General features: G+C 44.9%; 1 protein-coding gene and 1 pseudogene across 1 annotated transcript; both read right to left on the bottom strand.

Moving 5' to 3' along the window:
- Positions 1–1,647: 1,647 nt before the first annotated feature.
- LOC103302826 (TBC1 domain family member 12-like) lies at positions 1,648–4,602 on the bottom strand (annotated as a pseudogene).
- A 16,246-nt stretch (positions 4,603–20,848) lies between these two features.
- Positions 20,849–22,522, bottom strand: CAVIN3 (caveolae associated protein 3). Its single transcript, XM_008159884.3, has 2 exons — positions 22,027–22,522; positions 20,849–21,463 (listed from the first exon to the last, which is right to left on the bottom strand). The coding sequence occupies exons 1-2, from the start codon at positions 22,408–22,410 to the stop codon at positions 21,065–21,067; spliced, it is 783 nt and encodes a 260-aa protein (XP_008158106.2). The 5' UTR covers positions 22,411–22,522; the 3' UTR covers positions 20,849–21,064.
- Between the last annotated feature and the right edge of the window lie 756 nt (positions 22,523–23,278).

The following is a 23,278-nucleotide window of genomic DNA, read 5'->3' on the forward strand; positions in this document are numbered from 1 at the left end:
TATATATATATATATATATATATAGTATGACAGGAATTTTATATGTCTTAATTTTTCTCTGTAAAAAGTATGTTCATTTATTATTATAAACCAGATGTAATATTCACCATCTTCTTTGAAAATATCCTTAATCATTATCCATACTGACATTGTGTCTAAAGACTGACTGATTTGTATTAGGTTTGCCTTATATGATACAGAAACCACTAACTTTCCTTATCAGTTGTATCATTCTTGTTATGAATCCTCTTCAGTTATTACCAGTCATTTTAAGTCTTTAGCACCTACAGATAGTTTTTGTATTACTCAATGCTCCCCTGAAGGCTCTGCATTCAGCTACAAGCCAGAATTCACATCTTCACAAAGAAGCATGGTCTCAGAGCCCAAGGAAAAAGCCTGCACCGGTCCTTCAAGCTATTGACACTTGGAAGACTAGATCTTGGTACAGGTTTCTGATGTCATCGCTTAAACAGCTTTCAGTAGGCAGAGTCAGTATTTCCAGAACTCTTTTGAGTCAAGACACCACTGAGTTCATGTTCATGCTTCTGCTAATCCGAGGTCCAGCAGAACAAGAATTGATTACATAGGACTGAATGAACCCATGAGATGATTGTGGCTATTTGGAATATTGTTGATGTTGTTTTAATTTTCTATTTCCTGGACATATAAGGAAGCCCTTTCTCTTATTAGGTTATCTATAACCAACAACAATTTATTCGATTCTGGTTTTATGCACTGAAATGGAAAGTTTTTTTTTTTTTAAATATTTTTATTGAGGTATTATATGTGTACATATCTTACCTTTACCTCCCCCACCCCACACCCACACATGCCCTCCCCCCCCCCAGAGTTTTGCGTCCATTGTTTATGCTTATATGCATGCATACAAGTCCTTCGTTTGATTTCATAACTCCCCCACCTTTCCCAAACTTTCCCCCTGTACTTTGAAAGTCTGTTTGATGCTTTACTGTCTCTGTATCTATCTTTTTGTTCACCACTTTATAATGTTCTTTACTATCCCTAAATGAGTGGGATCATGTGAGAAATGGAAAATTTTTAAGTGATATCTTATACTCCTTGCCTAACTCACTCTCCCAAGTTCAGAAACTCTTATCAAATATTTTTACTTTTAAATGGCAATATATTTGCATAGGTTCAATGAGAATCAACCACTTTTTTACTAGATATAAGTGGAAAAATTGCTTATACAACTAAAGCCTTGTCTGGAATGTCTTATTTAAGAATGATGTTTATATAATTGGGTACAACCAGCCACTGTTTTGTTTTTTTAAGTTTTAAAATATTACTGCATTCAACTGTTCACACCAAATTATGAAATGTGAACTAGCCACTTGCACTTTTTCCTTTGTAAAATGGTTGTCCCTACAAAATATTTTTAAATAATAATGTCAATATTGTTCATTTTTTTATTTCAATCACAAAATTCAAAATTAGCTGTTTTCATCTCTTGATTTTTGGAGATTTTTCCAACTTTCCTCCATGTTGCTTACATAGGAAAAAAAATGCTGTTATCAAAAATACTTTTTTATACTTCAATTCATTTGTTTGTTATGAAGATTCGCCATTCAAAGCAGTACTGTTATTCTTGTCTCCTTCTTAAATCTCCTTCACTTCAAACACAAAGACCTAAATCCATTTACTAGTGCTCCTCTGAGTGGCTGTGTTGCAGCTGAACAGCTTTCCTGGCATGATAACCTCTGCCAATTCAGTTAGAAACTGTCCTGTATGAATAAAGTCTACCTGCAGAGAAATGCCTTCATGTACTTAGAGAATTTCTAACCTACTTCTCAATAAAAATTCCTCCCCATCTCTGCAAAATACATCCCAGACAGACAGGCCAGGTCAAGTAGTTGTATTTGAGATACTGTGTGAAGATCCAGTCTATCAAGTATATGTCTGGTGCAAGGCCATAGACTTGAGTGAAGAAATAGTTTGAAAAGATTGTCCTCAGAGAATGCTTCAAATATTCTAAAAATTTCAACATCTTGCTGCGACCCACACAGGAAAAAGGCCAACTGGCATGACTTATTCATGAGATTTCCAAAAGCAATGAAGACATCTACCTCTTCCTAATTGAGAATGTGTCCTGCCCCAATGAAGGACATCCCTTGGACATAATCAACATCAGGCCTGTAGCATGAATATGGCCCCCAAGGTGCTGTATAAAGCATCATAATATGGGTCATCCTTGTGCAAAGTGTAGAGAGATGGAGATGCATCGGACATGTCCAGCTTAATTCCAAACCAGCATCTGTATAATCAACAGATACACCTCCTGCATTTAAAGAATGATGTGTTTAAAGAGACCGTGTTTTACTGAAGCTTTTCCATCATTTCTTTCCTTTGGAGAGAAATACTTCATAAAGTTCAGGAGAGATATTTAGTTCTCTTTTCTACAGCGAGGCTCCAAACTCTATCACGAACACTAGAGGGCAACCTCTGCACCTCAATTCTCCAGCCTTCCTCCTATTATGTATTATTTCTCAATTGGGCAGCATTTCACTGCTCCAAATTACCATTGTATTTGCAATATTTTCTTCCTGCTTACATGTTTCTTCTTCTTCTTTTTTTAAATGTACTGCTTTAATTTCTCAATTTTGAGACTCAGCTCAACGGTCTAATGTTCTTGTCTGTGAAGTAAAGCTTCTTCCACAGATTTGGCAGGAAGGTTTCCTTGGATTTGGCAAAGATTTCTTCAACAGTACATAAAAGCAATCCCCAATCATATGATGGCCCATATTCAGGAATTGGAATGGTATTAGAAAGAGGCTCAAATTCAAAATTGTTATGTCTTGAAGACTGAAGCAGTGGTTACAGGTCCTCCCTGTTCTGCTCCATATTCCTGCTATGGAAGCTTTCTAAAGATTCTCTCCGGAAGGGACTTGACCAAATAATTTCCAACCAGCAGCACTATGGAATACTGATCTGAGCTCCTGTCCTTTTTGGGAAAGGTTTCAGACAACCAGGGGCAAGTGAAGGGGCTCTCTGGAAGTTGGGAGAGGGGAATCATACCCCCTGCCTCCCAGCTGCTCCAAATAGACCACCACCAGGCAGCTGCCTTGAGGAGAACAGGCTGCCCATGCCAGCAGCAACCTTACTGCCAGCCCCCTCCACGTGGACATGTCCACAGAGGCAAGGGAGGAGGCTCTCTGCCAACCTGGAGAAGCTGTCGCCAGTGCCTGACCAGTCACCTTTAGGGAATTAAGGTTGACTTCATGGAGACAATGCTGAGAAAGCTCTCCTGGTGCCTGGCTTTCAGGGTCCAGCCTTAAAGAGGTCACTTCCATGGCCGGCCATGAACCTAGAGATGTTTAGAGAACTTTGAGAAAAGAGGAAGTCACCTAACTTGTATGGATATTGCAGATGAAACCCAGTGGATAGTGTTTCTTGGACATGGTTCCTAGCCTCAAGACAGCAAGTGATAGACTTTAGAAGTCCATCCTGAGATTCCTATGGAAACCTCTAGCAGAGCGAACTTAAAGAAGGCTTTTATGCTAAATTAACGTTCTTGTTGCACCTATGTAAATACTCAGGCCAAATCTAATGAGGCCAGAATCATTTCATGATCAAGAATCATCTTCAATCTTTCGCTGGCAGTGAGATGATTACATTGTACAGGACTTGGAGTGGCCACAGCCGCAGAAGAGGTGAGGTAGCAGCATCTGCTTCAGTGACTCTGGCCTGAGCCACCAGCCAGTGTACATGCCTAGCGGCAGCAGCAAGAGAAGCAACCAACCACAGCCCTGAAAGAAGAGCTGAGGCACTGTGGCGCCCCACCGGAGTCCGGGCCAACCTGGAGGAGAAATACCTGGAGGAAGGCGGCCTGGCTGGAAGTCCTGGCCATTGCGCACTTCTGCTTGCTCTTTCTGCCTGCCTGACTTTAAGATCAAGGAGTTACAAGCAGCTCTTCACCTTCTAGAGTTTATCAGTGACCTGGTAGCCTGCTTGCTTCAGGGCTGTTATCAACAAAGGGATATCACATTTCCTGGTTCCAGAGATGGCTGATGGAGCCATCCCACTTTGAACAGGATCCTGTAAAACAAAATCAAACCCAGGTGGTCAAAAGAACTTTCTTTCTAATCCCATGCAGAATTTGTGGAACCTTGAAAGCTCATTGTTTCAAGACAATGGAAACTCTAGCTGATTTGAAGGTACTGGAAGAGTGAAATAGCAAATTCAATGTCACAGGCTTCTGGTGAGAAACAAATAAAATGCATGTGTGAAAGAACAATGAAATGTTATCAAGTGCATCCCATCTATCCCACAGTTAGACAAGAACAAAGACAACGTGAACAAAGAAAACAAGAACAACAAATGTTTATTTTATGAAGGAGGAAAGCAAAGAAGGTTAGCAAGAGGAAGCCCTACCCAAGGCACAATATTTAGAGGAACACAAACTTCCTAAAGTGAAGGAGGGAAGACTCTCTGTAAGAACTTCCAAATACCATTCGAGCCAAAACTTAACACTGAAAGCCCCTTCAATAGGTAATGATGGATACAATGCATGAAGATACCCAAGCAGAAGAGGATGGTCATGAAGAACCAAGTGATGGAGGTGTAGATGGACATGCACTTCTCCATGGTGCCCCAGATCAGGCAGAGGTAGGGTCCAGGGCAGCTATCAGTTCTGCAGTGGATAATGGCTTGGTTCACCAGTGGCAGGTGTTGGTACATGAGAAGAACCAAAAACAAGCACTGTGTGCCAACCGGCAGGAAGAAATAGAGGTACAAAAGCAAAAGCACCTGGAGGAAGTTCAAGATGGACTTCTTCAGAGAGGGGACATGCTCCTGGATTCCCACCATGGAGCCTTCCTCCACTTCAGCTGCCACTTACTCCACTGACTTGACCTTGATCTGCTTATAAATCTGAACCATGAAGAATTCCATGAGTGAGAAGAGGGCTAGGAAGATAAAGAAAAAGAAGAGGGCTAGGAAGATGAAGAAAAGGAGTACCAAATTCCCCCTACAGGACTTCTAAAACTTTTTCCAAAACAAGCAAGCAAGCAAGGACAGTTGATATTGCCACGGCACCAGAAATCTTCATGGAGGGGGACCAGGGCATGCAGACCACACTGCAGTGAAGCCAAACCACAGCTGCTGGCGCACTGTAGTAGCCAGATTTGTCACTGGCCAAAGAGTAGAATACAATGGTCACTCCTGCCACTGCTGCTGTAGCCATCTGCTCAGCTTCTCAGGGGACAATGTAATCTGAGACCAGGAAAACTCTGACCACACCTCAGGAAGGGAGAGAGAGAGAACACAGGGTCAGAACATGAGAGCAGGTACCAAAATCCTAAGCACATCTGAAAAGCCTGCTCAAGTTTTAGATCTGCCATCAGCACTCAGTTTTTACATACAAGCAGTATTTGCACAACCAGGGGATGGTTATTCCTTTCTCCATATTTCAACCTATGTTACAGTCTTTCCACCTCTGGACATGCTAATCACATTACAATATATGTATGTCTCATCTCTCCTACTACATTAAAAGCTTCTGGAGGTCAGGAATCAAACTTTGCTCCCATTTACAATGCTCATATCATCCAGTGTAGACATTTACACATAAGTACTAATTAGATGTATTATAGAATTGTACACTTGAAACCTGTATAATTTTATTAACCAATGTCACCCCAATAAATATTTTTAAAAATAAAATACACATTATTAATATGAATTATTTTTGAGATTTTTTTTTTTTTACAATTTTTAAAATTGATTTTGAGAGAAAGAGGAAGGGAGAGGGGGAGTGAAACATCAGTGTGAGTGGAAACTGCTGAGCCTACAACCTGGGCATGTGCCCTGACCGGAATTGAACCAGCAACCTTTCAAGTGCACAGGATACAGGACAATGCCCAGCCAACTGAGCCACACCAGCCAAGTCTCATTTTTTAGTTTCTTTTTTACCAAAAGTGGGGAAACTGCTTGTTTTTCTATTTCTAGTGCTTACAAAAAAGGGGAAAATTTGTTCTTAAATGGAAAATGATGTGCTGTCACTAAAGCACACCTGGGTTGTCTGATTCTGTAAGTTGTAGGTAACTAAGAGCATTGCTAAATAATTCCTGCCCATAGACATGCAAACAAATTCTGTTCAGGGGGAAACAACCAAAAACAAAAACAAAACAAAAGAATTTTCCTCTAAAAAAAAAAAAGAATTTTCCTCTATTTGCACATTAATTACAATATTCCTGACCTATATCTGTGTCTGTTCTTAGGAATCTCCTTTGTCCTAGTTGTAACACTTCACTAGTTTCCTCATGAGTGAATTAAATAAAAATTTTAACATAAAATTATCATATCTGTATAAGACTCATGATTTTACCTACTTTTGAAATTTTTCTTTTAATGCCTGCATAAAACTAAACCATCCTTTAATGGCTGACCCGCATGTGCCTCGAGCTTTTGCATCAGCCACACAGGGCCTAGCTGCTTTCAGACAACAGTGTCAGAGAGACTTTTGAGGCAGCCCAGTGTGGTGACCTTTCAAGCAACCTAGCACAGGAACTTTCTAGAAGCTTTATGGTAGCAGCCTCATTCCGAAGCCACTTGGTGATTTTCCTGTTCTGTTTGAGGTGGCCTGGGACTTCTTAACAGACATTGTCCTAGTCATTTGGCTGCTCTTAAAAGGCTGCCTATACCCCAAAAGCATAATTCAGGGGGAAATACACATTAAGACCCTCATATTATAACTCTCACAGAGAAGAGTGATGAGATAGTGCTCAAGCACTGCCATGTGGGGTTGTATATGCTTATTTAAATTAAAGCCATGGGAAGCTTCATGCTGGTGTCTAGACAACAGTAGAAGGAAGTCATATTTTCTTCAAGGAGGACCCCACATGGTAAAGTAAGTCATAGAGACTCAAGAGAGCACATCCTGTGGTAATATCAATGTGTGAAGATGCAGGTGGTCTGAGCTATGCCAGTATCCTCTGCATTCTCCCAGCAAGCCATTACCACATTATCATCTATGAATTGACATTGGATGTATTAGCCATCTCTACAGCTGAATGCACACATCTCGGGGATCAGGACAGCCTTCTATTTTTGTATGTGTTCAACATGTGAGTACAGTAGTACATGCATGTAATTTATAAATATACTTATATTCAGGTTGAAGGTCCAACTTTTTGTCTCATAGGATATGCAATCAAGATTAGAAGACAGTAGGATATATCATAAAAACATCTTGCTATTGGGTTTCCCAGGTATCCTCACCAAAATGGTATTGGAGTTGCATTTAATGTTGCCTAAATGTGACCTGTTTTACAAGGTTGTGGTCTCCTGCAGCCATAGAGAAGTGGGGGAGAACTCAAAGTCAACCTCGTCCCTCTGATCATGGCACAGACATCCAAGAAGTAGTACCTGACATGACCCTTCCCTTTTTGGCAGGCATAGCATGTTAGATAGCACCTAACTGTGGGTCAGATAGCACAATCTTTGGATGGAAGATGAAGAGAAATGAAGGGGTGTAACATAGGCAGCTTTTTTTTTTTTTCTGGTTAAAACACTTATGCAAAGCTGTGAGGATGGACAGCAGCATAACACACTGAAAGGGGTCCGTGTCTTAAGTTAATTCCCCTCATCTGACAGCTGGCCCAGTAGGAACTACATAATACCATCCCAGAGCCATTTAAAAGATGTGAGCAGTACCCTGATTCATCAGAAAGAACTTGGCTTCTGGCAACTTCAGAGAAAGTTAGAGGGTACATAAAGTGGCTGTTTAAGGTTTAAATATGCCCAACGGCTTATTCATTACCTGACCAGAAAAAATGTTTTATTTATCCTCTGTTAGCCCCCATTCTTCCTAACAATCCCTGCTAAGTTTAAGAACACATCTGCAACAAGCTCTGAGTTACTCTAATATGTTTGAAAAGTGCACTGGGGGCCTGACCAGCATGACTCAGAGGCTGAGCATCGATCTATGAACCAGGAAGTCATGTTTCAATTCCCAGTCAGGGCACCTGCTTGGGTTGCAGGCTCAATACCCAGTGTGGGGTGTGCAGGAGGCAGCTGATCAATGACTCTTCCTCATCATTAATGTTTCTCTCTCTCCCTCTCCCTTCCTATCTAAAATCAATAAAAAATATATATATTTTTAAATGCACTGGGTAAATTCCTACATCCAGCTCAACTGCCATCCCCACAATGAGAACAATGGCTTGTTTGACCCTCTCCAACCCATCAGAGCTGAATGTAATATTCAAGACTCATTTATTTCTGGGTTTTTCTTTTTTGTTTTGTTTTTGTTGTTGATGATGTTTTGTTGTTTTTGTTTATCCTCACCTGAAGATATTTTTTCCATTGATTTTTAGAGACAGTGGAAGGGAGGGAGGGGAGAGAGGGAGAGAGAGAAAGAGAAACACTCATGTGAGAGAGACACATCGATTGGCTGCCTCCCACATGCACCCCCAGTGGGTCCTGGGATTAAACCTGCAATCCAGGTACACACTCCTGAGTAGGAATTTAACCCATGACCAGGGTACAGGCATCAGTAAATTAGAACATAACTCTAGCTGGATCTATGTGGCTGCTCCTTAAAGGGGTGCTGGGAAATCCATCTACTAAGCATCTACCACATTGCAGAGTCCCTCCCCCTAGGGTTTGACTTTTGTACTTTTGCTCCTTGTTAATAAATAAACTCTTTATTATTATACTAAAGGCCTGGAGCACAAAATTTGTGCACAGAGATGGGGGTTCCCTCAGCCCAGCCTGCACCACTCCAATCGGACACCCCTCTCACAATCTGGGACCGCTGGCTCCTAACCACTCACCTGCCTACCTGCCTGATTCCCCCTAACCCCTCTGCCTGCCTGCCTGATCACCCCTAACTGCCCTCCGCTGCTGGCCTGATCTCGCCCCCAACTGCCCTCCCCTGCCGCCAATTTGGTTCTGATTGGTCAGTTTCTATGCCAGTCAGCGTCAAAAGCTCCACCTCCTAGGCAGCCATTGGCTCCTCACAGTTGACCCAAATTTGGTTCTGATTGGTCAGTTTCTATGCCAGTCAGCATCTCTGGGCCTATCAATGAGGCCTGATCAGAAAGGCGGGCCTGATCAGCAGCCCCTGATGGAGGCCTGGAGAGAAATGGAGGCAGGCTGTTGGCCAGGCCAGGAGAGATAGAGAGGCAAGTTCTGATCAATGGCTGCCACAGAGGCTACGGATCAGACCCTGCCTCTCTCTCTGCAGGCCTCTCTTCGGGCCTGATCTGCAGCCCCTTAAGCAGTCAGTGCTGGGTTGGGGCACCAGCAGTGCCCCAGTCAGTGGTAGGTTGCCTCTGCAACCCAGCACTGACTTCCAGTCTGGTGGAGCCTTTCGTGGGAATGGTCCTTATGACCCTGGTTCTTAATTATATAGATTAATTTTTTACTTTTATCTATAAGTATCAAGATTAATTGTTTTGGAAGCTTTTTTCTGTTATATTTATATTATCCCTATGGGTTTAATATTCTATGATCTTTAAATAAGACTTAAGTTCCTTTTTGTTTAATCTAGATGACAGCCCCATTTTTTCTACTTGACTCCATCTCTAGTAAAAACTGAAAAATACTAGGCAAATGTGTAGGTTTTATTGTGTCTGTCCTCCAGGAAGAAAAAAAGGAGGGTGGTCATAAACAAATATCCTATGTTTTCTTTCTTATATAGAGCCATATTAGTGACTAAGAGCAAAGGCTTGGTGGAACAAAACCCACACTATTGTAGGTTTAGTATATTTAACCACCTGGCAGAGTAATACAGTTCAAAGTGAAAGAACCATGGGTCTGTTTGAGGTATTCTCTTGAGTCCCCAAACCCACTGGCCTGGAGAGAAGATGAAGATCCCAGTCCTTTCCTGGAGAGAAAGGTTGCACTGAGTTTCTGGTAAAACAGAAGAGAAATCCTATAACCTTCCTTCTGAAATTAGAATTCTTAAAAGAACAAGGCTTCCAAGGGGCCAAACAGGAAAGCTTACCCCCAGCCATGGCTGGAGCAAGTGTAGGGGGTTCAACTCCCCAGCAGAATATTGGAGCACTGGCAATGGTGGAGGGGAAGGGAGCTTGAGGAGCTGAAATTCCTGGTGGCAGAGCAAAGAGCTTCCAGGAGAGTAAGCAGAGCATCCTGTGTGGGAGTGACAGTGTAAGTGCAGTCACCCCAGAATTATCTGCAGTGAAGAACTGGTGTCTCTCAAAGTGCAGGAGCAGCAGCTACTTGTGCCTAATAGAAAACACTGTCTGGATATTTGTCCCCAACATAGATGGAGGTGCTAACACTTACCAGCCAATAAACACTTATGAAAAAGAGATATCAACTTCAGTCTATTTTGGATGGACTGTGCACTAATGTATTTCCATTCTTGAATGGTGATATGAGGAAAACAAGTGCTCAGGAAGTAGTTTTATGGCTCAGAAAAAAGCATCAGCTCCATTTCTCTTACCTGAGGTGTGATTTTTGGAAGGAGCTTCTTGGCACTGAGGTAAGAGGAGAGGGAAGCTAAATTAATAATTATGTCCCAAGGGCCCACTATTCCATGAAACAGGTATTTTTGTGACTTCTAAATAAACACGCAGCATTGTAAAGGACTGAAAGATAAATTCAGTGTATTCCTGCCTTCAAGAAGTTTACAGTGTCATGGGGAATAGAACAACTACATTATACATTATACTAGAGGCCTGGTGCACAAAATTTGTACACGGGTGTGTGTCCCTCAGCCCAGCCTGCACCCTCTCCAATCTGGGACCCTTCGAGGGATGTCCAACTGCTCGTTTAGGCCCAATCTCAGTAGGATCAGGCCTAAACAGGCAGTCGGACATTTCTCTCACAATCCAGGACTGCTGGCTCCCAACTGCTCGCCTGCCCGCCTTCCTGATTGCCCCTAACCACTTCTGCCTGCCAGCCTGATCACCCCCTACCCACTCCCCTGCCAGCCTTATTGCCCCTAACTGCCCTCCCCTGCAGGCCTGGTCACTCCTAACTGCCCTCCCCTGCAGACCTGGTCCCCCCCAACTGCCCTTCCCTGCAGGCCCAGTCACTCCCAACTTACCTCCTCTGCCGGCCTGGTCACCCCCAACTGCCCTCCCTTGCAGGCCTGGTCCTTCTCAACTGTCCTCCCCTGCTGGCCATCTTGTGGTGGCCATCTTGTGTCCACATGGGGGCAGCCATCTTTGACCACATGGGTCAGCCATCTTGTGTGTTGGGGTGATGGTCAATTTGCATATTACTCTTTTATTAGATAGGATAATTACAGTTTCATAAAATTACATTTTTATACAGAGTATAACAAATGTCACACAAGAATATACTACTTTGGCTAAAAGGAAGAGAAGGTCACAAGTTTTTGAGACAATCAAAAGTAGTGTTCGGACCAACTGAGTACTGTATATCAAACAGATTCAAGTAAGGACATTTAAGAGATGATTTCAGGAGCCCACATGAGAGGCAATAAGATTTTAAATAAGAACAGTGATAATGAAACATAAAGGAGGGACTAGATTTGTGGAATGCTGCATATCTAGCTTCTCCAAGATTTGTTGACTAATTATGCATGAGGTGACTGAGAGGGAGGAGACAAAATATTTGAGCACTGGGAATTGGGACAATGGAGGTGTATATGGTTCACAGAAGTGTGGAAAGATAAACAGAGGCATGTTTGAAAAATTAAGAGTTTATTTGAGCATTTTTCCATTCCAACCTTGCAGCTCGTCAGACAGGAACGAGGGGAAAAACTTAGAGAAAGTGTGGAAGCAAAGTAAAATAAAATAAAATAAATGATTGGCTAAAGCTCAAAACTTAATTGGCTGTTTGTAATTGGTTGTCTTTAGGTTTCAATTTTATAACCTTGAGGCACTCACAGGCTTAGATATTGGGTTGCTTACATAGGCCTCCAAAGCATGAGAGCCACCCAGTCTTATGGCCTGCTGTTTATTTAACTCAATGGGAGCGGGGTAAAAGGAAATGGGGTGGAAGATGGCAAGCTTACTTTCTGAGATGCTGCTTTAAAAGCAGTAGAGTATATTACATAGGGTATAGCCATCTTGCCTTAGTTTCCCCAGTGGAGACACCTATCTCTGGATTCTGTCTATTTCAGTCACATCCTTGGTTTGTAGATACTCAGCGCAGCCTAAATAGTTGTGCCTTCAAAGCTAGTGCTTATGGTAGTATTCATGCCACCACCACTTACCACCTCCATCCTGTCACCTCCTTATTTAGTGTTAGCGTCCTATAAGTAACTCAGACTCCTGCAGTTTTACTTTCCAATATGTGCTTACGAGATGGAGAGGAGCCTGCTCAGCTGGAATGCAGAAATACTCCATTATGGACGCTTTGCCTGCAGAGACTCAGGCTCAAACCACACATTATCTATCTTCCACATTGTTTTTCTTCTCAGCACAACCTGAAAGTACCTGATTTGGCTGCTGGAAAAATAAATTCACATCTCAGAACACCATTCTCTATAAATCAAATGAGACATTCTTACTAAATTGAGTCTCTTCAATTCTTTACATTTTATTACAGCATAGAATTGCCTCAATCTTACTGCCTCTACACTCATAAATCCATTCTCATTTCTGACAGCTTTTATTTACTTGGATTTATATTTACTGTTGCTTACCATTTTTTGATATGTATTTTTTCCTATTTATAAAAGCACTCATCACAATAATAACTTTATTTGGAAACTAAGAAAAAAGTATAAAGAAGAAAATATAGGGTGTCCCCAAAAATGTATACATACAAGGTTGAATAATTATAAAGCCAGTGTTTATTAAAATACATATATTTCATTTCAAAATTGAGCTATCTGCTGTTACAGTGAACATACATTTTTGGGGACATTCTGTATATGACCTGACCTCTCATCACTGTTAACATTTTGGGTTATTCTTTCTCCTTTATGCACATTTTAATTTTAAAACATAGCTGGCCTGAAATGAATATGCTAGTAAAATAACATTAAATGTAAAATGTAATTTAAATTAAATTTAAAAGAAAGTAAAGGGGGAAAATATAGCTTGCATTTAAAAATTGTACAGAGGTTAAATAAAGTTACTCTAAGAAAGAAGAAAAAAAGGAACTAGAAAAATAAATGGCACCTGAAAAACATTCATTTAAAAAAATGTTGCTACAGAGAAGATGAAAATTGTGACCTAATCCTTTATAATGAATTTGAAAGACTAGTTTAAACTAGAACCTAGAGATATAAAACATGTGAAGACCAATATGCTGTGGGATATTGGATCCTCCATTCGTTGACAGGATATCAGTTACAAATATTTAAAGATTTAGAGGTTCTGTCTGGCCTCCAGGCTGTACAGCTAATGCTAATATAATATTGAATATCAACCCTAATTGAAATTTTTTTAATTTAAAAAAGATTTAGAGAATTATCCAAAGCAAGAAACAAGTGCAGTGCATAACTAGCGACATTATGCCTGATCTTCTTCCTCTGTAAAATGGGATACTAATGAGCTGGCATGAGAATCCAATACAAAAGCTTAAGACTGTCTTTGGCATAGGGAGGGTCTTCATAAATGCAACCTATATGTGACCAGTCCTTGGGGAGTACAATATCATGGAAGCAAGAATGAGGGGAAAGGGAGAACTAAGACAAAGAAAAGAAGGGAGGAAGAAAGGAAGGCAAAGAAGGAAGGAAAACAAATGAGATGATATAGTAATTGAGCTGGCTATAGCTTCTCAAGAAAACATTGATTGATGGGCAAATATGGAACCACTTAATCTGGAAACAGCTCCTTTGGGCAGCTCCTTGGTTGGACCTGGGTGTTAGATCTGCACAGATTGCTTCTACAGTGGCTGATGCAGCGAAGCTCAAGCCAAAGCCTGGCCCTTGCTGCCAGATGGTCAGGACAACAGGCTGTGTTAAATGAGACAAATGTGACAACTCTCAGGGTTTTGACACCTGAGCCAGGAAGCAGGGCTAGTGACCAAGGGTCTGAGGGAAGAGTAGGTAGCTCTAGCTGGATGGGTACGGGAAGCCACCGCTTGCCGATACTGTCATGAGAGTGCACCAAGGAACATGGAAGGCCGATGGACCTTGGGTGTTAGTGGGGCTGACACAAGGACCAATTGTTAGTGTTGAGATAAGTAATGGCTCAAGGCAATTCCCTAACCTAATAATCCTTTTACTGTTTACCAAACTTTACCTTTGATATGCCTGTATGTATTGCTAAAAGGCAAATGTATATTCAAATAAAAGGCAGACCAGGCCAGAAGTAAATGTGCTCTTCATGAAAGAGACACCACCTGGCCCCCATCCCTTAATAATTCATATTTCTTGTCTAGTGTTTTCATTTGTGCATCGGCCCCTCCTTCAGATCGTGAACCCAGCTGCAAAGGTCATGGCAGATGGGAAAGGACATAGTGGGCTTTTAAAATATATTGTTTTATTGGTTTCAGAGAGGAAGGGTGAGGTAGAGAGAGACAGAAACATCAATGATGAGAGAAAATCACTGATTGGCTGCCTCCTGCACTCCCCCCACTGGGGATTGAGCCCACAACCCCAGTATGTGCTCTTGATCAGAATCAAACACAGGACCCTTCAGTCCACAAGCCTATGCTCTATCCACAGAACCAAACCAGCTAGGGAGGCCCAGTGCATTTTTAATAAAAAATATTTTACTTGGCAAGGTGGGTCAGTTGGTAAAAGCATCATCCCTATATGCCAAGGTAGCAGGTTCCAACCCCAGTTAGGACACATACAAGAATCAATCAATGAATGTATGCATAAATGGACCAACAAATCTCTCTCTCTCTCTCTCTCTCTCTCTCTCTCTCTCTCTCAAATAAATCAAGAAATAAAATTATTGTGGTTACTTCTAAATAATAGCCAAAGAACATAGACATAATGAGTCAGACCCATCAGAAAATTGGAACCAACTTAAGGATCAAATATATGAGGCTGAATGAAAGAGGAAAAAATAAAACCATGAACACTCCACAGAGGAAGAAGATAAAAGGAGACTGAGGAAATAGGGCTGCATTATGACTTCCCGGGCTTGATCCCCAGTACGGGATGCACAGGAGGCAGCCAATAGTTTCTCATTCTCTCCCTCTCCCTTCCTCTCTCTCTAAAATATTTTTTAAATAATAATAAATTAAAATGTCACTTGAGAAAGTGAAATAAAAATACATGATACAACAGGATAAGAAATAAACAGAAGAGAAAATTAGGTTAGAGGGAAGATCATTTCTGCTCCAGAGACCTCCTCTGTGATTACTACTTCTCCTGCTGGTTCCTTATATTTCTCTCATCATAGCACTTATTTAAAACTTTATTATAATTGCCAGTTTAATGTAAGTTCCATGAGGGTGGCCTCACTGCTTGTGTAATACTCCATCGTGTAGCACAACAAATGTCAAATGAATTCAGGAGTAAATAAAAACTCCTATGCAGCTCTAGCTGTTTTTTTCTCAGTGGTTAGAGCATTGGCCTTCAGATGGAAGATTCCCGTTAAGGACATATACCTCAGTTGCAGGCTCGATCCCGGGCCCAGTAGTGGAGGGAGGCAACCAATCGATGTGTCTCTTTCATACCGATGTTTCACTCTCTGTGTCTCTCCCCCTCCCTTCCACTCTCTCTAAAAATCAATGGGGAAATATCCTCAGATGAGTATTAAAAAAAAAAAAAAAACTCCTATGCAAACCTTATAACAGACCTTAATAAAAGGGAATTATCATTCACCAGAAATGTAACTCAGATGTCTTTTTCCATACACCTTGCCACCTCCCTATCTAAAATGAATATGGGTAAACAAAACCAATTCACAAAAGAATTACAAAAAATTTGACAATATTTCACAAGGAATGGCCTGAGATTGAGAGGAAATTCCTAAATAAGGCAGTCCTGTGTGTCCTACTCTAGTTAGACTCCAAAGATGTGCACACTATAGAAATAAATTTTGTTGTGCAGATATTGCTGAAGGAAGGCCAACTGCCACATATTAGAAACTATAAAGACAAATTTTGACCTCAGTACAAAGGGAAGTTTCCTATCAGTCAATGTTGTCCAAAAATATAGTTGTCAGAGGTAGTGAGCTCCTCGTCACTGGACTTTTTCCAGTGTATGCCCGCTGAGGATAGGCAGCAGATGGTAGAGGAGATGTAAGTGTTGGTAATGCAGGTAGATTCAATGGTTTTTGTGTTCTCTTCGTCAAATGGATCTTCAGCACTTAATAGAGGAAGAAGTTTTCTACCAGAAATATACATATCCTTACTCATGTAGGAGGTTTAGCACAGCAGAAAATGGGCATAGAGATCGGATTATCCTGTCCATTGAATTCATCCCATTTCCACTATTCTATTTCCTTACACTTTAAAGCCTTGCTATGGCTTGCCATACTGCAGGATGGAATAAGTTCTAACTAGCTACCTAAATTATTCTAGGTCAGTTAGCAGTTACATGTCTTAGGGAAATTAATGAATTCAGCTCCCAAGTTAATCCATGTTTTCTGAGTTTGATAATTGCAGATCAGTCCCTCTCAGTCTAATCATGCTGGAAGGCATAATGAATCTGTGCATCTGGTCCGAGGAACTGAGAACCAATCTCTGCATATTGATAATTCAGCAGTGTGCCTCCCCTGATTAAAGCAGCCGTATAAATGCCACATATCTAGATGACAAGTTGGTATTCTGAGTCAGTATCTCCACTCCCTCTAGTTTATAATCATATTAATAATAACCATAGCAGTAATGATAGAGAGTGCAAAGTAACAAAGACAACTATTAAGAAATTATACTTTCAGTGTGATTTTTTATTATTTGCTGCTGTAGAAGAATCAGGAAGGAATAAAAAGTATTATCCAGCCTGGCCAGGGTGGCTCAGTTGGTTGAGGTTGCCAGTTCAGGGCATGTATGGAGGGCAGGGGATCATGTTTCTCTCTCACATTGATGTCTCTCTTTCATTTCTCTCCCCCTCTCTCTCTCTCTCTCTCTCTCTCTCTCTGCATGTCCTCAGGTGAGGATTTAAAAAAAAAAAGTATCATCCCTCCCACCTAAGTTAGCCAAGCCTTTAGGTTCCCAGGGGTCAGAGTCTCTGGTCCTTTATGTGATTTCCAGTGAGCTATTAAGACATTTTACGTGAGAAACTAGAGGCCTGGTGCCCGAAAATTCATGCATGGAGGTCCCTCAGCCCAGCCTGCACCCTCTCCAATCTGGGACCCCTCCACGGATGTCCGACTGCCCTGGGATCAGGTCTAAACTGGCAGTCAGACATTCCTCTCACAATCCGGGACTGCTGGCTCCCAACCACTCGCCTGCCTGCCAGCCTGGTCACCCCCTAGCCACTCCCCTGCCTGCCAGATCGATGCCTAACTGCTCTCCTGCCAACCCAATTGCCCCCAACTGCCCTCCCGTGCAGGCCTGGTCCCTCCCAACTGCCCTTCCCTACTCCCCTGGTCTCCCCTAACTGCCCTCCCCTGCTGGCCTGATCACCTACAACTACTCTCCCCTGCTGGCCATTTCATGGTGGCCATCTTTGACCACATGGGGACAGCCATCTTGTGCAAGGGTGTGAGGGTCAATTTGCATATTACCTCTTCATTATATAGGATGTGCAGCACATTAATTTTGTATGTGGGTCAAAGGCAGGTAATTGGCCAGATTTCCAAGGATTTGGAAAAAGAACAAGAGTTTATCTTTTCCTTGAGGATGGAGAACCAAGCCTACCCAGACAAGCCCTTCTGTGATGGCAGGACCTGAAAGCAGTGGCTGCCAGGAAGCTGGTGCAGCCTCTGACCTAGACTTGGAAGCTTGCAGGAGGAGCCCTGAATTTCTCCAGAGGGACCAGAGCTACTACAGAGCTGCCCTCCATGGAAGGACCGCTGGTTCAGGACAGAGAACCGGACAGGCAGGCCTCAGTGTTGGTAGATGAGGCATCAGCCAGGACACTGGTTCCCCAACAGTGGCATCATGTGGTCATAAGAAGCAATAGCAGCAGAGACATCCAAAATAAGAGACAGGGAGAAGGTGCGATTTTAAATCCCCAGTGTTCTCATAGGAAGCCCTCCCCGTCCTGATCATTATCTGTGTGTACCCTTCCTGTTTTCTTCAGATCCCGTATCCAGAAGGTCCCTCTAGTTCATATGTTTACTCGTTTTTATCTGGCTTAGACATTTGCTTGTGTATTGCCTGTTTCCCCCTACTAGGCCCACGAAGGCAGGGATCTCGTCTTTCTTAAATGCCACTGTATCCCTAGCTCTTAAAATAGTGCCTGGCAGGCACTCAGAATTCAGGAAATATTTGTGGAATGAGTGAATGAATGAATTATACAGCTAAAATTAACAGCATTCCAGGCACTGTGCTAGGCACTTATGTCCTGTAATGCTCACATCAGCCCAGTAGGGGTTACCATTGTTCCATTTTATAGATGAAGGAACTGAGAAACTATTAACCACGGAGCTCTACTGCCCCTTGCCATTCCTGTTTTCCACGCATTCCACTATTTACCTTCTTCCAAGAGCACGTCCTTAAACATCCTCCACTTTTCCTCCTTCAGGTTAGATTGTGTCTCTTTCCTCTCAAAATAACCTGTGTCTATCACTGCACTTACATCATTCATCATCCTATATAATATCCTATATAATAAGCCTAATATGCTAAGTGTCTGGTCGTCCAGTTGGCTGTTCAACTAATCAAAGCTGCCCTAGCCGGTTTTGCTCAGTGGATAGTGTCAGCCTGCGGACTCAAGGGTCCCAGGTTCGATTCCAGTCAAGGGCATATACCTTAGTTGTGGGCACATACCCAGTGGGGGATGTGCAGGAGGCAGCTGATCGGTGCTTCTCTCTCATCAATGTTTCTAACTCTCTATCCCTCTCCCTTTCTCTCTGTAAAAAATCAATAAAAATAAAAATAAAATTTTTAAAAGCACAATATGCTAATAATATGCTAAGGCCACTCAACCTCTCACTATGACATGCACTGACCACCTGGAGGCAGACAGTTGACTGGTCAACCAGTCGCTATGATGTGCACTGACCACCAAGGGGAAGACACTCTGACTGGTAGGTGAGCTTGCTGCTGGGATCCAGCTGATCAGGACTGAGCAAGATGGGCCAGACATGCCCTGGAGCCCTCCCGCAGTCCCTCCCAGGCTGGCCAACCTCCTGCATCCCTCCCCGCCCCTGATCGTGCACCAGTGGGGTCCCTCGGTCTGGCCTGTGCCCTCTTGCAATCCGGGACCCCTTGGGGGATGTCAGAGAGCTGGTTTCAGCCCATCCCACAGGCCAAGCTGAGGGACCCCACCGGTGCACGAATTCGTGCACTGGGCCTCTAGTAATTATGTTTGTATTTCCCTAAACTCTGAGGTCCTTGACAGACTCAGAAAGGGTTGTCATCTTGGTGTTCACAAGTCCTAGTATAGAGCCTGGAACATGGGTAGGGACTAGAAAACATTTTCATAGGCAAGGACTGAATGAATGAGTGGATGACTATGCTCTCATCCCTAGCCAATCCCTCCTGCTTCTCACTTCTGTGAGATGATCTTGCTTTATGAGGCCCTACTGGGTGCTAAGCATAGTATTTGGTGTAAGAAATACAGAAGTGAATAAAATGGTCCCTACTGCAAAGGAGCCTAGTGGTGTGGGATTGGGAGAGAAATTGCTAATAATCAGGATTAGTGCAAGTAGCACTGAGGTGTGCAGGTGGTGCTGAGAGCAAGGAAGAGAAGCCTCTGGCCCTGAAACAGGGGTAGCTTGCTGAGTTTTGCAGGACAGTAGAGAGGAGAGTTAGAATACATTGCTTAGTGCAATTTAGTAGAATTAAGGGAAGTAGCAAGAGGTGAGGCTACAAAAAGGTTATATGAAGATATTGAAAGTAATGTTAAAGAGCTTGGACTTTATTCTAAGGTGAAGGGGAACCATTGACGGGTCTGAATCAGGAGGGTGATAGGATCAGATTGGCAATTCACATAATGTGAATGTCAGGTGAAAGGGAAGGCCTGAAATGGAACAGTGGCCATGCGGATTAAGAAAAGTGGACAGCCCGACCAGCATAACTCAGGGGTTGAGTATTGACCTATGAACCAGGAGGTCATGGTTCAGTACCCAGTCAGGGCACATGCCCAGGTTGCAGGTTCGATCCCCAGTATGGGGCATGCAGGAGGCTACTGATCAATGATTCTCTCTTATTATTGTTGTTTCTATCTCTCTCTCCCTCTCCCTTCCTCTCTGAAAGCAACAAAGATATATTTAAAAAAGAAAAGAAAAGAAAAAGTGGACAGATTGCAGAGGTCAAAGCAATAGAACAAGTTACCATGTGGTAGAGGAGTGTGAGAGGGACTTGTCAGCGGGCTGCCAGATTTCCGTGTGGATGATGGAGCCATTCATTAGCAAAGAAAACGCAAGAGGAGGAGCAATTTTGAACAATAGATAGTAAGTGTTCAATAAATAGTTACAGAACTGAAATGGGGCTTGATTACACAGTTGAAGATAGGTTGAACACATTGAATTTGCAGTAATTTCCAGCTCAAGGCAGTGGTCCAGGGGTATGTGGCTGGTAGAAGTGAATGTTAACTGAGGGGTACCCAGAATGAGAAGAATGCTGAGAACAGAATCCTGGGAAACCCAACTCTTAGGAGGTGGTAGAGGAAGAAGAGACTAAGAGCAAAACCACAAGTTGGCATGTATTGAGAACCTATAGCAAGGGACTGTACAGGGTGTGTCCCCATGAGGAAAGCACCTAAGGAGCAAGCGGCCAGCAGGATATTTGCATGTGCCCCGGGAGTGGAGCCTCGGATTCAGTGGAAACTAGAGAAATCATACAACGATCTGAAACGGAAGCCACATTCCTGGTTCCCACGTTTGTCTTATTCCTTGCCCCCCTACCCCTTCCCATGGAGTCTGGATTAGGTAACATTGCTTTTATTGACGGTGAGTACAAGCAGGTGTATGTGGCTGCTCCCAGGACCCAGGGTGCTGGGCTGAAGGATCCCGGGAGGGAGGACCAAAGCTGGGCTGTGGACGCAGGACTCACTCCTTATTTGGGCGTGAATGCTGCCTTCCGAGAGGAAGATTTATTTTGGGACTGGGCTTAGGCACAGGGGAGGCAGGCGCACCAGCCATCAGGCCGCACTCTCTATTTGGAGCACAGCCAGCTGGGCAGCCCCGGGTCTCCCTGGATCTTGCTCGGTGTCCTGCGGAGGTTCTGGCTCCAGCTTGGGCTCCAGCGCAGGCAGGGCTTCTTCGGGTTGGCCATTAGCGCTCCGGCCAGGCCCAAGGCGGGGAGGCTTGACAGGCGTGGGCGCCGCAGGGCCTTTTCTGCCCGAAAGGGCCCTTCGCAGGCTCTGTACCTTCTCCAAACCCGTGCGCCGCAGCCGCCGCGCCCTGGACTCCACCGGCTCGTCATCCGAGCTCTCCCCAACTTCAGCCTCCAGCTGCTCTGGGGTGGGCTCAGACTGCTCCAGCGGGCCTAAGGGCTCCGGCGCCTTCTGGAAGGCTCTGGCTGGGATTTCAGCCTCCTCCTGCAGGTGATGGACACACAGCACTGACCCTGGCAGCCCCCCACCCCGCACCAGCCTGAGCCTCACTCCTCAATTTCAGCAGGGGAGCCCGCCCCACCCTTAGCCTCCGCTGCCCGAGTGGGAAAGAAAAGGCGGGCGTGGGAAAGTAGGGGGCGGGGCGAACTGCAGAAGTTTGTTAACTAGGTGGGACCCGCTTAGGGGCCTGAGAGGAGGAGGGTGGCCGCAGGGGCAAGAACTGGGGGAGGGGCGATGCGCTGTCGCGGGAGGCACTTTCACTACCGTTATTTTCTTACGGGGATGGGGTGAGACTTGGAGCAAATTCCATGGACGTGTCCTGACTAGAGCTGGCCGGGTTTTGATTGGCCAGACCGTTTCAGGCGTGGGCGGGGCGAAGGGGGGGGGAGCGGGCTGGGGGGGGGGAGCGGGTGCGGCTCTGGAAGTCTGTTCCCCAGGGCAGGGCCAGGAATGTGGGTGTGGTGGGCGAATGGGAGCAGGGAGCCCCCCAGATGGTGGCCCGGAGGCGGGAAAAGGCCCCGGATTGGGGGACGCCCGAGGTCACTGACCTTGAAGAGCAGGACGTGGAGCTTCCCGCGCGCCACCAGCAGCCCGTGGTTGGCCTCCAGCCGCTGCACCTGGGCGGCACGGTGCACGGCGCGCTCCTGGGCGGCATCGGCGTGCGAGCCCACGCGCTCCGCCTTGGCCAGCAGCTGCGCCAGCGTGTTGCTGGTGGTGTCGTGGCTGCGGCTCAGCGCGCCCAAGCCGCTCTGGATGCGGCTCACCGAGCCGGCCAGGCCGCCCTGCCTCTGCGCCAGGCCCCCCTGCCGCTCCCGCAGCGTCTCCAGCATGGTGGCCAGCTTCTCCAGCAGGGTCACCACGGTCACGGCGTGCACCGGGCCCTCCGCCGGCGCTCGGGGCGCCGACCCCGGGTCCAGCGCGCTCTCCCCCATGATCCCGGGCCTGCTCTCCCTGCGACCGCCGACTGAGCTCTGGGCTGGGGCCGCCTTTCCCCCGGCTCCTCCCCAGCTCCAGCCGTGACTCAGGCAGGCGGAGTTGGCCTTCTCGGGCGGCAGGAGGGAGGGCGAGGGGCGGGATGTCGGCGGGCGGCGGGGTCCCGAGGAAGCGTTCCCCCTTCTGCCGCCCCGCCCCGGGGACCCGCGGGGAAGCAGGTTGGCCCAGCCTCAACCCCACATCATCCCGCAAACCCACTCTGAGTTTGACTTCTTCTCGGCCCCAATTCCCTGGTGTGCCTCTTTCTGGAACATACTCTCCACCAGAAAGGGCGAGCCATGGAAAATGTTGTTGTCTGCGTCAGGTGGGCAGAGAAACTACAGTGTTTATGTTAGCGCAGCCCACGGGTAACCAGAGGGGCCTGCTCAGCAGCCCGCCTTCGGCCTCTTATGCCTCTGAGGGTCGTGTTTGCGCCCCCAGATTGGCAGCCTTGGGGAGGCTCTTGGATGTCCCCAATGTTCCACTACTGTCTGGGCCCGAGGCCTCGCTTGGTGGCTGGGCAGGCTGCGCAATGTGAACTGCGGGCGGGCGGGCGGGGCATCCTGCGGTATGTTGCCAATAGTCCTCGCCAGGGTTTAGCTGCAGGCCCCATTTTCTGCTTCTCTACTTCTTACTGTTGGGTAGCATTACCCCGTTTGCTTCTGTTTCTCTCCGCTGCCTTTCGTTGGCTCCTGCACCCCAAGCTGGGATGCAGGCAGGATGCCATTTCCTTTGAAATCCTTATAAGGATGAGAGCAAGTGCTGGTATGTCTTTGTTTTCATGGAGGTAGGTTGTGGCTGCTGCCTGAAGTTGTTTTTTAACGTTTT

This window comes from Eptesicus fuscus, chromosome 13, assembly GCF_027574615.1.
Source record: "Eptesicus fuscus isolate TK198812 chromosome 13, DD_ASM_mEF_20220401, whole genome shotgun sequence".
NCBI lineage: Eukaryota > Metazoa > Chordata > Mammalia > Chiroptera > Vespertilionidae > Eptesicus > Eptesicus fuscus.

Bases quoted from the DNA above. Each gene is read 5' to 3' on its own strand.
- CAVIN3 (XM_008159884.3), bottom strand. From the start codon at position 22,410: ATGGGGGAGAGCGCGCTGGACCCGGGGTCGGCGCCCCGAGCGCCGGCG. The intron at 21,464-22,026 runs GTCAGTGACCTC...CATCACCTGCAG, and splicing joins TCCACGTCCTGCTCTTCAAG to GAGGAGGCTGAAATCCCAGC.